The sequence below is a fragment of the Tamandua tetradactyla genome, chromosome 4, assembly GCF_023851605.1.
Source record: "Tamandua tetradactyla isolate mTamTet1 chromosome 4, mTamTet1.pri, whole genome shotgun sequence".
Lineage (NCBI taxonomy): Eukaryota > Metazoa > Chordata > Mammalia > Pilosa > Myrmecophagidae > Tamandua > Tamandua tetradactyla.
In genome coordinates, this window is record NC_135330.1 from 53,123,173 (window position 1) to 53,137,981 (window position 14,809).

Genomic DNA, 14,809 nt, shown 5'->3' on the forward strand with positions numbered 1-14,809 from the left:
TGAAGATTTGGAAAAGCTAGATTCATCTGGAAGGGAAAGAGACCTCAAGTAGCTAAAAACATCCTAAAAAGAATAAATGAAGTGTGAGCATTAACACTTTTTGATTTTCAAAATTTATTAAAAAGTCACAGTGGTCAAAACAGCACGGTATTGACACAAAAATAGAATTATTGATGAATGCCATGGAATTAAGAGTGCAGAAATTGGCCACAAAATCTATGGTCAACTGATCTTCGACAAGGCCCTCAAGTCGTCTGACCTAGGACAAAATACATTTTTTAATAAATGGGCATGGGAAAACTGAAATCAATAGCCTAAAGAATGAAAGAGGATTCTTTCCTTACTTTACACCTTATACAAAAATTAACTCAAAGTGGATCAAACATTTAAATATAAGAAAAAGTACCATAAAGCTCCCAGAAGAAAATGTAGGGAAATATCTTGAAGACCTAGTAATAGGAGGCAGATCCCTAAATATTACACCCGAAGTGCAAGAAAGAAAACAATATAATAGTTAAATGGGAACTCCTCAAAATCAAATGCTTTTGTCCCTCAAAAGACTGTCGAAAAGATGATGAGGCAGCCAACTCAATGGGAGAAAATATTTGAAAATCATACATTGAATAAAGATTTGATATCCTATATACATAATGAAATCATACTAATCAAAAAAAAAGAACAAACAACCCAATTATAAAATGAGCTAAAGATATGAATAGGCATTTTTCTGAAGAGCAAATACAGATAACCAAAAAGCATATAAAGAGATGCTCATTTTCATTAGCTATAAAGGAAATGCAGATCAATACTACAACGTGATTCTACCTCACATGTAGAAGAATAACTATTATGTTATTTTGGTCTCCAGTGTCTTAGAGAAGCTAGAAGAAAAAATGAAATATCATGGAACTGTCACCCATACCAAACCTTAAAATCTGTTGTATAGCTATTTGTTAAAATGTACTTGAAGATTTATTGCTTATTTTATGTATGTTATTTTTCACAATAAAAAGTGTTTGAAGAAAAAATGGCTATTATTAAACAAACAAACGAGAAACAACAAATGTTGGAAGGGATGTGGAGAAACCTGAACACTTATGCACTGCTGGTGAGAATGTACAGACCCCGTGGAAGACAGTTTGGTGGTTCCTTAGGAAACTAAATATCAAGTTGCCCTATGACCCAGAAATAGCACTACATGGTATATATCCAGAAGAGCTGAAAACAGTGACAAAAATATTTGCACACTGATGTTCATAACAGCATTATTTACAATCACCAAAAGATGGAAACAATCCAAATGTCCATCAGTAGTTGAATGGATTAACAAAATGTAGTATACACACACAATGGAATATTATTCAGCAGCAAGATGAAATTATGTCTTGAAGCACATGACAAGATGGATGAACCTTGAAGACATAATGCTGAGTGAAATAAGTCACACAAAGGGATAGACACTGCATGACTCCACCTTTATGATCATGGTAAAGGTAAAATCAGAGGCTTATAGGGGATCTAGTGATACATATAAGCTAGAGATGGGTATATGGTTGGCTAATGAAGTTGAATTTAAATACAAAGGATAATTATAAGTGAAGGCAGTTCACCAGTGGTTCTATAAGAAATATTACCATATTGAAGGTGACCATGATTGAAAGGGGTTGTATAGACCCTGTGTCCCACTGATTAATAATACAAATGTTAGTAAATTCTTGCATGAACTGCTGCAAAGGTATGAATCTTGGGCAAAGAATGAATAAGTTCAAGATATGGGGGAAAACTGCTATTGCATGCTGTGAGCTATGTTCAACAGGAAAACATCAATAGTACCACAGCAATACCAGGGGTAAATGATGGGGGGAGGGACAAGTGTTAAGGGAAGGTTTGGATTTTCCATATGGTGAGGGTGTGCTTATTGGTCATCTTTCTCTTGGAGTCAATGAAATTATCTAAAATTGAGAGAATTGATGCACTGTTTGCTTTGGACATCATACATGATGCCCAATGAATGGAGGTGATGAAAAGATGCACTGGCTGAGAAGTAAATTGACGAATGATGATGTATATATATTATCAAATATTGTGCTGTCACAAATAGGAACAAAGTTGTGAGGCATGCAATCTTGTGAATGAACCTGTGGGACGTTTGGTGAAGCAAAATAACCCAGAAACCAAAGAAAAATATTGTATCATCTCATTTAGAAAATCCTTATATGAAAACAGGGGCTTAGATTGTAAGCTTTTTTAGTAGTCACATTTAATCTGGGGCAGCAATTGTAATTTCTGCATTTTGAGAGGTGGTTTTATATTTGGATAACCTGGTATTTAGATATAAGAATGAAGCCAATCAAGTCAAGATTAAGGTAATTCAGAACACAGGGGTAAGGAAGACATTATATATATTTTAAAACTCATCTACTCTTTAATACCAAATGAAGAATGGTTTATTTTGTCCATTACCTAAATCTTCTTTAACATATAATCTAACTCAACTTGTCTGAACAGATCATTTAAACAATCCAAACACAAAGGAGCCCATAATAAAAGTGAGGGCCTTTGATCCTCTATAGCTTAATAGAATGCCTGGATAAATCCCAGAACTCATTAAGCAGATAACCAAAATCCTTTGAGGGATGGAGAAAAAATTATGAAACTATTCAAGCTTAACCACTGGGGAAACCCTGATACTGTGTGAAACATTAAAGACATCCAAATCAATAGGCCAAGCACTTGAACTTGGAGGTTTACTCTTCTGAAGTGTATGTATATAATGGACAGGCTTAGCCTACCTATAGGTGCACCTAAGAATTATTTCTGAAGAACCTCTTTTGTTGCTCAGATGTGTCCTCTCTCTCCCTAAACCCAACTTGGCAAGTGAAATCACTGCCTTCCTCCCTAAATGGGACATCACATCCAGGTATGAAATTCTGCCTGGTGGCATGGGAGATGACTCCCAAAGAGGAACCTGGCTATGGCACCATGGCATCAACTACATCCTCTTCGTCAAAAGGGGGAAAAGAAGTATAACAAACAAGGTATCAGTGGCTGGGGGAGTTGAAATAGAGTTGAGAGGCTACTCTGGAGGGCACTCTTATGCATGCTTCAGTTACACACTGCTACTTGTCATAGCTTGCCAAACCCCAACCAAAACCATTCTTGCCAATCCTAAAGAATATCTAAGGCATTATATATGAGATTCTACAAAATTTCTATGCACTAGGGTAACTTTTCAGAAACCTACAACCTCCAGATGGGTCCCTGGACCTGATAAGTCCTGAAATGCAGAGGGGCCATCTCCTCCAAAGTATCACTTCTTCCATCCTCCTATCCCAAATCATTGATAATCCAAACACCCCAGGGGAGTGGGAGAAGGCTCACTGTTGATGGTGGAGTTGTACAGAAAGGGTAAGGTTTAACAAATAAGTATTTCTGCTGAATCATTTGTTGATATTTCTTTTTTAGTCTCTGGTGTCTTAGATAGCTAGAAGTAAAGATCCGGAGTTGTGGAATTGTAACCCATCCCAAACTCTGAAATCTACAAATAATTGTTGAAATATGCTCTGAAAGGTTTTGCTTTTTTGTATATATGTTATTTATCATAAAAAAAGAAAGAAAAGGTCAATTGTGATGATGGGTTCACAGCTATGTGATGATGTTGTGGTTCATTGATGGTGCACTTTGGATGTTTGCATTTTATGTGACTATATAGTATATATCAATGAAAAATAAAAATAATATCAAAGAAAAAAACAATATGAAAGAACCATGTGGTTATGGAACTGTTCGGTGTCTCGATTGTTGTGGTAGGTGCACAATCTCCCACAGGTGATAAAAAAAGCACTGAATGAAGCATGCACACAGAAATGAATACAATTAAGATCAGAGAAATATGAGTAAGATGTGTGAATTGTTACCATAAATGTCAATGTCCTAGTATATTATAGTTTATGCAAAATGTTGCAGGTGATCTGTCTGTATTATTATAATTGTATGAAACTGTACAATTATCTCAAAAACTTTTAATTAAAAAGTGAGTGATTGTGGTGATGGTTGCACAACACTGAATATATTGAAAAGCATTGAACTGTATACTGTAAGTGGGTGAATTTTATGGTATATAAAGTATATCAAAACCAAATTTTAATGGGAAAAATCTAGGAGAGAATCATTCAAGACACATATAAAGTGAAAATTATTAAGTAAAGTTTGGCATGTTTGAAGGCAGACAGAAGGTCAGTGCTGTAATAGCATAGAATGTAAGAGGGAAATTTGTAGGGGTTGAGATCTGAGGGGCAAACAGCCCTAAAAACTAAGTAGAGTAGAACAAGAGGAGCCAACGGAAAAATAAAATAAGAGAAAAGGGAAAAGTAATCTTCAGAAATGGAAGGAAAACCATGGCGTATAAGGCATTTGAGAGTGTCAAGAAGTCAGTGGTCAACAATGTATAATATTACAAAGTAACTTGCTCAGTTCAACAAGAATAGAGTAGTCTATTTTCATTTGTTAAAGCTGCCAGAATACAATATACCAAAAAAGCAATAGCTTTTAAAAAGGGTATGTATTAAGTTGCAAGTTTATAGTTCTAAGGCCATTAAAATGTCCAAACTTAAGTATCCAGAAAGAGATACCTTGATTCAAGAAAGGCTCATAGGTCTGGAACACCTCTGTCATCTGGGAAGGTATAAGGTGACCTCTGCTAGCTTTCTCTCCAGACTTTTCATTTCAAAGAATATTCTCTGGGCATATTCCTTCTGCAACTCCAAAGGTCTCTGGTCTTGCAGCTCTGGAGTTTTTCTCAAAATAGTTCTGTCTTAAAGGACTCTAGGAAGTGACCCCAACTTGAATGGTGGAGACACATCTCTGTGGAAACCACCTAATCAAAATGTCCCACCCACACTGGGTGAGTCACATGTCTGTGGAAACAATTTAAAGAATCCCACCCAACAATATTGAATGATGGTTAAACCACATGGCTTTTCTGGTGTACACAGCAGTTTCAAACCAGCACAAGCCCATAATATATACTACTACTACAATTTATTGTATAAAATGAGTTTTGGAATTTTGAAATTGGAGGACATTAGTGACTATTGTCAGATCAGTGTTAGGACCATGGAGGTGTTATAAGCCAGACACCAGTGGGTTAAAGAATAAGTGGGAGGTGGGAAAATGGAGACAGAAATTGAAAAATGTTTTGAGGAACTTGGTTGTAAAGGGGAGTATTAATGTAGCACATTAGTTAAACTGTGTCTACAGGTTGAGGAAATGATTTTAAAATTGGTAAAACTTGCATATCCATTTAAGAAAGAGAAATGAGGAAAGGAATAAATAATGGTGTGCAATACATGGAAAAATGGAGGATCTATAGGTGAGAAACTAACCTGAATTTGAAAGAAATGCCTTATCACATAAAACTGAAGGAGAGGTTTAATCCCAGAATATATATAACTTTTCCACAGAAGGAATGTTGAAAGAAATGAAGGGAAATCACAATTTTTAGGCTCAGCTCTTTTCTGTGAATACAAGAACTTATCTGTTGCAAAGGAGTAATTGGAGTAGGTGGCTTGAGGAAAGTGGCAAACATGGGGAAGATTTGGGAAATGGATTAAGAAGTAAATTAGGATCATGTAGATGAATGTCAGTTAATATTAGAAATATTCCACAGGTTGTTAGTCCAAAATACAATATGGTACCATTATAGATGTGACTTCACTGCAACAATGTTTAAGAGGCATAGTATGTTTCAAACTTTGTTGTAGTAACACATATACACTTAAAATTTCCCATTTTAGCCATTGTGCTGGTTTGAAAGGATGTATGTACTCTAGAAAAACCATGTTTTAATCTTAATCCCATTTTGTAAAGACGTCCATTTCTTCTAATCCCTATTCAGCATTGTGTGTTTGAAACTGTAATTAGATCATCCCCCCGGAGATGTGATTTAATCAAGAGGGTTGTTAAATTGGATTAAGTCAAGGTGTGTCTCCGCCCATTTGGGTGGTTCTTGATTTGTTTACCGGAATCATATAAAAGAGAACAACAAGAGAGATTTGGAGAGAGCAGAGAATGCCATAGCACCACGAAGCAGAGTCCACTAGCCAGTGAGTTTTGGAGACGAAGAAGGAAAATGCCTCCTGGGAAGCTGAAGAGGAAGCTATCAGATGATGCTGTACTCACCATGTGCCCTTCCAGCTGATAGAGAAACCCTGACCGTGTTCACCATGTGCCTTTACACTTGAGAGAGCAACCCTGAACTTCATTAGCCTTCTTGACCCAGGGTATCTTTCCCTGAATGCTTTAGATTGGACATTTCCATAGACTTGTTTTAATTGAGACATTTTCTCACCCTTAGAACTGTAAACTAACAATTTATTAAATTCCCCTTTTTAAAAGCTGTTCTGGTTCTGGTATATTGCATTCCAGCAGCTAGCAAAGTAGAACAGCCATTTTCAAGTGTACAATTCAGTGGTATTAATTATATTCACAATATTGTGCTATACCACTTTACACCCCCTAGGATGTCTATTATGTAAAAAATACCAGTGTTGGTGAAGAAGTGGAGACATATTAACTTTTATACATTGTTTTTGAGAACAGGTATGGGTGTTTTGAGTTCATTCATTCCTCAGAAATTTGGACATATGATTACCATATGACCTGGCAGTCCAACTGCTTAGTATAACATCCAAAATAATTGGAAACAGTGATCTGAACAGATATTTGTACATCAATGTTCATAACAGCATTATTCACAATAAGCAAAAGGTGGAGGCAGAGTATTTTTTTAATGAGCTTTATTAATTATGATGTCCTAGGTTAGGGGGTGTCAAGTTAAATCAGGGCTGTTCACTTTTTTTGGTTTGTAACACTTAAATGGAATACAGTAATGCCCATTTGTTTTATCTGTAGCTATATTCACACCTCAAGTACAGAATTGAATAATTTTATCACAGATTTTCTATCTCCCCCTTTCCAGTAAAGCTTTTCTAATCTCTGGACTAGGTTAAGGAGTTGCAGTAGGAAAAATATTTCCCCCAAATATCAGTAGCTTAATAGATTAAATTTACTTCCTGTTTGTGCTTGATAACAATTAGATCAAAGCGAAATATGTCATGAATTTTATTCTAAAGCTTTAATTCTAAGACATCACCTCTCTATGCTTTTCTGTCTCACTGTTACTGTGGAGAAGAGAACATAGAATTTCACACAATGGCTTTAAAACTTCTTTGCTAAAGTGATACATGTTAATTCCACACTTTTTTTCATATAGCCATGCCCAATTCAAAGAGGTGGGCAATTTTACCATGCATCTGGAAGGGAAAGGACCCTAATAGTTTTAAACAGCCCTTATGACAGCTGCAGAAATCAAGGAGGTTCTAGACAGTGGAAAGAACAGTTGGAATGATATATCATGAGGTGATTGCCAGATATGGAATATCATGATGTGTGGATGGCATTGGAAAAAGGGAACACGAGTGCAAATGGTAGAAATCTAAAAGATAAAAAATATAGCAGAGTGCATTATGGGTGATATAGTAGGAAGGATATGAGGCTGTACTCATTTTTTTTTTTAGAATTTTAGCTATTTTTATTGTATAGTATAACATATATACAAAGAAAAGAAATAAAAAAGCTTATTTTTTCAAAGCACTCTTCAACAAGTGATTACTGGACAGATCCCAGAGTTTATCACGGGCTACCATATAATCCTCTCAATGTTTTCCTTCTAGCTACTCCAGAATATAGGAGGTTGGAGGGCTTAAATATTTTTTATCACAATCAACTGTTTTCCTTCTTTTTTTTTGTGAAAAATAACATGCATACAAAAAAGCTATGGATTTCCAAGCATAGCACCACAATTAGTTGTAGAACATATTTCAGACTTTGACATCAGTTACAACTTCACAATTTTAAGTTTCTACTTCTAGCTGCTCTAAAATACTGGAGACTAAAAGAGATATCAATTTAATGATTCAGCATTCCTATTCATTTGTTAAATCTAGCTTCTATGTATAACTCCACTACCATATTTGATCTTTCCAGACCTCTCTTTAGGGGTGTTTGGGCTATTGCAATTCTAAATTTTTTTCATTGTAAGGGTCTGTCACTAATATGGGGTAGGGAGATGGAACTATCTGATGTTCTGGAGAGGCTGGGCTAGGTTTCAGGACTTATCTGGACCAGGGAACAATCTGGAGGCTGTAGGTTTCTGGAAAGTTACTCCAGTGCATGTAACCCTTGTGGAATCTTATCACCTAGTTGCCCTAGGTGTTCTTTAGAATTGGCTGGAGTGGTCCTGGTTGGAGTTTCACAGGTTGTGATGGTAGCAAGGTCTAACTGAAGCTTGCATAAGAGCAATCCCCGGAGTAGCCTCTTGACTCTATTTTGAACTCTCTCTGTCACTAATACTTTATTAATTACATTTCTTTTCTCCCTTTTGGTTAGGATGGAATTGTTGATCCCACAGTGCCAGGTCTGGATTCATACCTGGGAGTCATCTCCCACTTTGCAAGGGAGACTTTCACCCCTGTATGTCTTGTCCCACGTAGTGGGGAGGGCAATGATTTCACTCGGGCTTAGAGAGACTGAGGCCACATCTGAGCAACCACAGAGGTCCTCCAGAAATAACTCTTAGGCATGCCTATAGGTATTCAAGGCTTCTCTGCTACCTACATAATCTTCATAAGAGTAAGTCTCATGATTGAAGGCATGACCTATTGATTTGGGTGTCCCTAAAGTTTGACACAGTATCAGGGGATTCCCTGATGGTAAGGTGTAATAGTTCCAGTCTTTCTCCCTTCCCTCAGGGGACTTTGTCAATACTTTTTGATTATCTGATTAATATACTCTAGGATGTTTCCAGGCATTACAATAGTCTACACAGGATTAAAAGACCTTTCTTATTATGTGCTCCCTGTGTTTCAATTGTTCAAATGAGCTATACAGATAGGGTGAATTAGATTATGCACTACAGAAAATTTCAATTCCAGATGAAATAAACCTTTCTTTGATTGGTCTCAAGAGTATGTGTAGTTCTAAAATATAGACACTGTCTTCCTTATCCCTATGTTCTGAATTATTTAACCCCAAACTGTTCGGCTCTGTTCTTATTTCTAAATATCAGATTATACATATAAAACAGCCTCAAAAATCCAGAAATAATAATCACCACCCTGGACTTAATATGTCTGCTTTAAAAGCTTACAATCCAGGCCCCTGTTTCTAAGAAGCATTTTCTAAAGGTGACCATACCATTGTTGTTCTTTTCTTTCTGGCTTATTTTGTCTCACCAAATGTCCCACATGTTCATTCACATCATTACATGCCTCACAACTTCAATATGCTTTTTACTGTTTGTTTTCTTTATATTTTTTGCCTTTTTATTTCTTTTATACTGTACCATTTTCATTCATTTTATTGCTTTTTCTACTCTATTATTTTTAATTATTTTCTTAGTGGTTTTTCTAGGATTGTAACAAACTCTTAATTCATCATAATGTCTTTCATATAAAATTAATTCATTTCTACCAAAATATAGAAACTTTGCTCTTACTTCTGTATTCCCTTTCTCTCTTTTGTGTTATAATTTTCATAAATTATACCTTTATGAAATAAATCATAAATTTAAATACATTATAAATGTATTACATTTTTATGTAATATAAGCCCCAAATGCAGCTTTATAATCCTTGTTTTATGCAATTGCCTTTAGCTAAAAGAAAAAAATGAAAAAAATTAGGTCCTCTTTTATACTTGTCCATGTAATTCCCTTTATCTCGGATCTTTATTTCTTCACGTGAATTCAGGTTACTGTTGTGGGTCATTTCTTTTCATGTCCTACAAGGCAGGACTACAAGCACTGAACTGCCACAAGCTTTATCTGTGAACTCATTTATTTCTTCATCATTTTCAATTATAATTTTGCTATGAATAGCACTCAGAGTTGATATTTTGATAGCGCACATTGACATAACTGTGCCTATCACCACTCATTGTCTCTGATGAAAAACTGTTAATCATGTTGTGATTCCCCTGTACATGATTGAGTCATTATCTCTTAGCTGCTTTCATGGTTTTCTCATTATGTTTTGCTTTCTCCATTTTCAAAGTTTTCCTCTTTGTGTTTATCTTACTTGAAGTTAGCTGAGTTTCTAGAATTACTAAAGCGATGTTTATAAGTAAATGTGGGGATACTTTTCAGCCAATTTTTTTTAAATGTGTTTTTGAACTCTTCTTTATCTCTTCTACTTCTGCTACTCTAATAACAGGCCTGGTTATAGTCCTACAATGTCTCATATGTCTCTGGAACACAGTTTATTTTTCTTCATCTTTCTACTTTCTATTCGTCTTATTGGAAATTTTCTATTGATCTATCTTCAAATTTGTAATTCTTTCTTCCCCAAAGTCATATCTAATGTTTAATGTATCTAGTAAGTTTTTTTTTTTATTTTGGTTGCTTTACCTTTAAATTCCATGATTTTTGTTTAGAATATTTGAGAGTGATTTAGCCGGACTGTCCAGAGTCAAGCTGTGGTCTGGAGTTTGCAGTGAGTCTCCTGGCCTCACAGGCTGGAAGATTCTCTTCCAAGGTGGCTCACTCACATGGCTTCAGGCTGGAGGCTACAATTCACATGGGCCTTTCCACAGGTTGCTTGAATGGCCACTAACATTACCCAAAACTAGCGATCCAGAGAAGAGGAAGCCTCAATACCTTTTATGACAGAGACACACAATATCACTTCAGCCATATCTACTCAAAGTGAGTCACTCTGTCCACTCCACACTCAAAAGGAGGGCATTTAGGCTCCACTTTTTGGGCTGATGAGTGCTGAAGAAGTTGCGCTATTTTCTAAAACCATTACAGGTAAATGTTTCCTTTCCTCTGTATATGACAGTATATTACAAAGTTATACCACATTTAAACTGGTTTTCCATGAAAGAAAATGTAATGAATCATATTATAAGCCAGTTGACTCAATGTTAACTCCTGGCATAATTCCAGAACAAATTATAAGAAACATGAGTTGCTGACAGAAGAAGCTATTATTACTATGAGTAAGATTTCCATATATATATGAGGTATAAAGAAAATACTAAAGTTTATGGCTGGTTTAGGAAATTTTTAGATGAAGGGTATAAGTCAGCCCAAGTAAAACTAGGCCTCAACAAATTTAACCCAAGGGGACTTTTTGTAAATCCTTTGATCAAAATGGAGATAAGGGCTATTAGGTGGTTTATATCTAATTTGTAATTTTATTTAATAATCCAATCTGATAATCAGATGCAAGACTATGTTTTTGGGCCTATGCCATTACTCACTGTGGTCATCAAATAGTTTAATGCTTTGTGGGAAATGCAGTACAAATTCACAAGTGGAATGATACGAGGGATGATGAGAGTGAATCTACAATAGAACAGATTCACTAGTTAAAGAAAATAATAACTAACAGTTTGAATCCAAGAAGATAAAATTTAACAGTGATAATGACAAGATCTTGGATCTGGTCAAAGAAATCAACTGCACTAGTACAGACTAATTAATAACAGCTATCAATTAGTCAATATTTTAATAAATTTTAAGACCAGTTTGAGTCATTATGATGAAACCCACCATAACTGCTAAGGAAAACACAACCTGCATTGGTGGAAATGTAGGAGGGGAAAGAAGTCTATTCTTGCCATGTCAATCTCAAAGCTGATGGATCATAGGTGCAAAATAATATCTGCTTCATGGAACCACCTTATAAAAGAGATAAAGGTGGACTCATGCTTCAATGAGAAAGAATAGTGAAAGGACCCAGGCCTGTGATAAAACAATTCCTACTTTTTATTATATCTCATTTTTGTACCTTTTGGAAAGAATTAGAGTATTTTGTTTTGCTAGCATTCTATGACATACCATAATGAGATTGAAAAACATACTTGTCCTGGTGTCACACCACCAAGTTTCAAATCTTTGTTCTACAATGTAATGGGTAATTTCGTTTTTCAGACTCTCTTACTGCAGATCCAGACACTCAAAATTTTCCAGGGTAGAATTATTTCTACTGCTGATTGGCAGGTCTTGACATATTGTTATGGAATTTGCAGAACTGGGAGGTAAAAAGAAAATATTTTTAATAATCAAAAAAGGCATTGGGAAATAACAACTAACAGTTTCCTTAGAAGAAATGACATTAAGAAGAGCCTTTTAATCTGCAATATTTTGGAATCTAAAAAAAAAAGCAGGAAAAAGGTATCAGTATGAGAGAAATGGATTGTAGATGAAGTTTCTGTAATGAGAGAAGTTATCATTTACACATCTTAGATAACGAAAGACATTTAGGGTAAGCAAGGAATCAAAACCTATCATCCATATAACACATTGGGAGAAATTACCTGGGAAAATTTCTTATGAGACAAAAAAACAGATTGCAAGATGGGAGAATGAAGTGTGTAAGCAATAGTTGCTGGGCATTGTGTGTTGGAATGTGTTTTTAACTTGTTACATGAGGCTTCTTGAAATAGAAGGATCATATTTCCTAGAAAAACTAATGCTAGTCTGGAATTAAAAATAGTAAAATGTCTCTAAAACATCCAAGAAAAGTGCACAATTTCTGAAAATAAAAAAGATATCAACCTATTAATAGATAATATACATCTAAACATACTATATCTTTATTAAATTATTCAAATATCAGAATATTCTATATATATATTATATTTATTGAATATATTTATTTTCAACTATAAGAGTAATTTAATAAAGAACAAGTATCTCATACCTCACTTAAAAAATAAATATTATATAAGACACAGAAAGAATTTCATTTGCCAATTAAAATTAAAAGCAAGAAATCAGTTTACCATAATCTTAATTATTTGGTTATTAAGGATTATTCCTTGTCTACTTTTCCTGGTTAAAAAATTATGAAAAGAAAACTGGCTTGGATGAATTAATATGAGACACAAATAAGAATTTTTTTTTCTCTGTGAGGCAATCAAAAGAGATTTTTTGATGTGCTTCTCTTTGGATTTCCTAAATTATACAGAAGAGTAGAAAAATAAACTAATGGAGGCTATTAAATTAATTCCATGTCTCTCTGACTGACTCTCTCTCTCTCTCTTTCTCTCTCTCTCTGCTCACTCTCTCTATCTCCCCTAAATCTGAGCTGGGCTTAAAAGAAAAGCTCTTTCATGAGAGGGGGGTATGAAAAAGAAAGAAGAGAAAAGTCAGGTTGGCTGAGGGGGAAAATCTACACCTTCATTACTCAACTAGGTCGCTGATTTGTCAACCAGCGTTAAGGGTATATGTAATCAAGGAAAACACATTAAATAAGTCTGCACAGTTTTCTTCTTGGAGAGTGTTCAGACAAGTTTATGCCCACTGTGACCCAAAAGATGTAACTTAGTTTTCATTAGCAGTGACCTCCCCAAATACATCAGTAGTCAGAATCAAATAAATTTCCTTGTCTTAGAGTCCTTAATGCAAGGAAGGCAGTTATGATAAAAAGAGAATATAACTCATCAATGAAAAATTTAAAATCCAATTTAAGTGCTTGTTATGATAACATATATATATGGTTTTGTGTTTTTATTCCAAGTGAAGGGGTGTGATCTTCCACAAATAAAACATGGATATCTATATGAAACAGCATTTTTCAGACCATCCTTTCCAGCAGCTATAGGAAAAGCTTACTATTACTACTGTAATGACAATTTTGTGACTCCTGCACAACAACGCGGTGATTACATGAAATGCACAAAACAAGGATGGTCGCCGGCAGTACCATGCCTCAGTAAGTCACTGTTCTTATATCACACGTGTACATCTTTCAGAGATGGCAAGAGAAAAACACGGAAGTGATTAAGATCAAGTCTTGTCCTGCAAAATCAGGGCCAGCAAATGAGTGATGACAGCACATAGGACAAATATGGATCTGTTGATTTTTGAGGTGCTGTTCATGAACTTCAAATGAGAAGTAAAGATGGTATTGTTATAAGGGCATCTATAATGTACATTTTACCATATTTCAATTGTAAAAGCCAAAGGTAATAACATCAAATACTGATTATTCATTTTATTTTTAAATAGTTGAAGTTTTTCCTTAATTTGTACATCGTTTGGATGCATGTGCATCCTCATTTACACATTATAAAGGGAATCATCTTAATATTTTTTATTAAAGCAGTTGTAGATTCACAGAAAGACCATGCTGAATTTACAGAGTTCCCGAAAGTACCCCCAACACGCAATTTTCACTGTGATTAACAATTTGCTTTAGTGTGGTATCTCTTTTACAACCGATGAAAGAATATTATTGTAATTGTACTATTAACTACAGTCCATAGTTTATATTTTGGATTTAGTGTTTGTATTGTAAAGGTCTGTGTTTTAAAAAAAATTATTATACTATATATATATGTTAGCATGTATAACATCCTAAAATTTCCAATTTTATTATAATTTATTGTTTTTTATATATATATAATTTATTATTTTGAGTAAAATCGTGTTATTTTTCATTTATCTTTTTATGGCTTTCAGGACGATGCTATTTTCATTCTGTGGAAAATGGACATAGTTTAAGGGCAAAATACACATATTTAGAGCATGAAACTGTAGACGTTGAGTGCAATCCTGGCTACAGTCTTCCAAATGAACACACCAAAATTACATGCACAGAGCAGGACTGGTCCCCTCCTCCCAGGTGCATCCGTGTCGGTAAGTTTCTGCTCTGAGATGTCAAGATACTTATCTTGTTATATGACTCACAAATGTTAACTGCAACAAATGTATATATTAACTTCTTCTTACCCTGCCAAT

At 34.9% G+C, this 14,809-nt stretch overlaps 1 protein-coding gene and 1 long non-coding RNA gene across 2 annotated transcripts in view; one reads left to right on the top strand and one right to left on the bottom strand.

The window, feature by feature from the left end:
- LOC143680798 (uncharacterized) overlaps window positions 1-14,809 on the bottom strand; it is a 149,809-nt gene that overhangs the window by 46,916 nt on the left and 88,084 nt on the right. The window lies entirely within an intron of this gene.
- LOC143680796 (complement factor H-like) overlaps window positions 1-14,809 on the top strand; it is an 83,195-nt gene that overhangs the window by 15,235 nt on the left and 53,151 nt on the right. Inside the window, exons 2-3 of the mRNA XM_077157301.1 lie at window positions 13,587-13,781; window positions 14,531-14,707. Of these exons, the coding sequence (XP_077013416.1) occupies window positions 13,587-13,781; window positions 14,531-14,707 (372 nt within the window). The remainder of the gene's footprint in view (window positions 1-13,586; window positions 13,782-14,530; window positions 14,708-14,809) is intronic.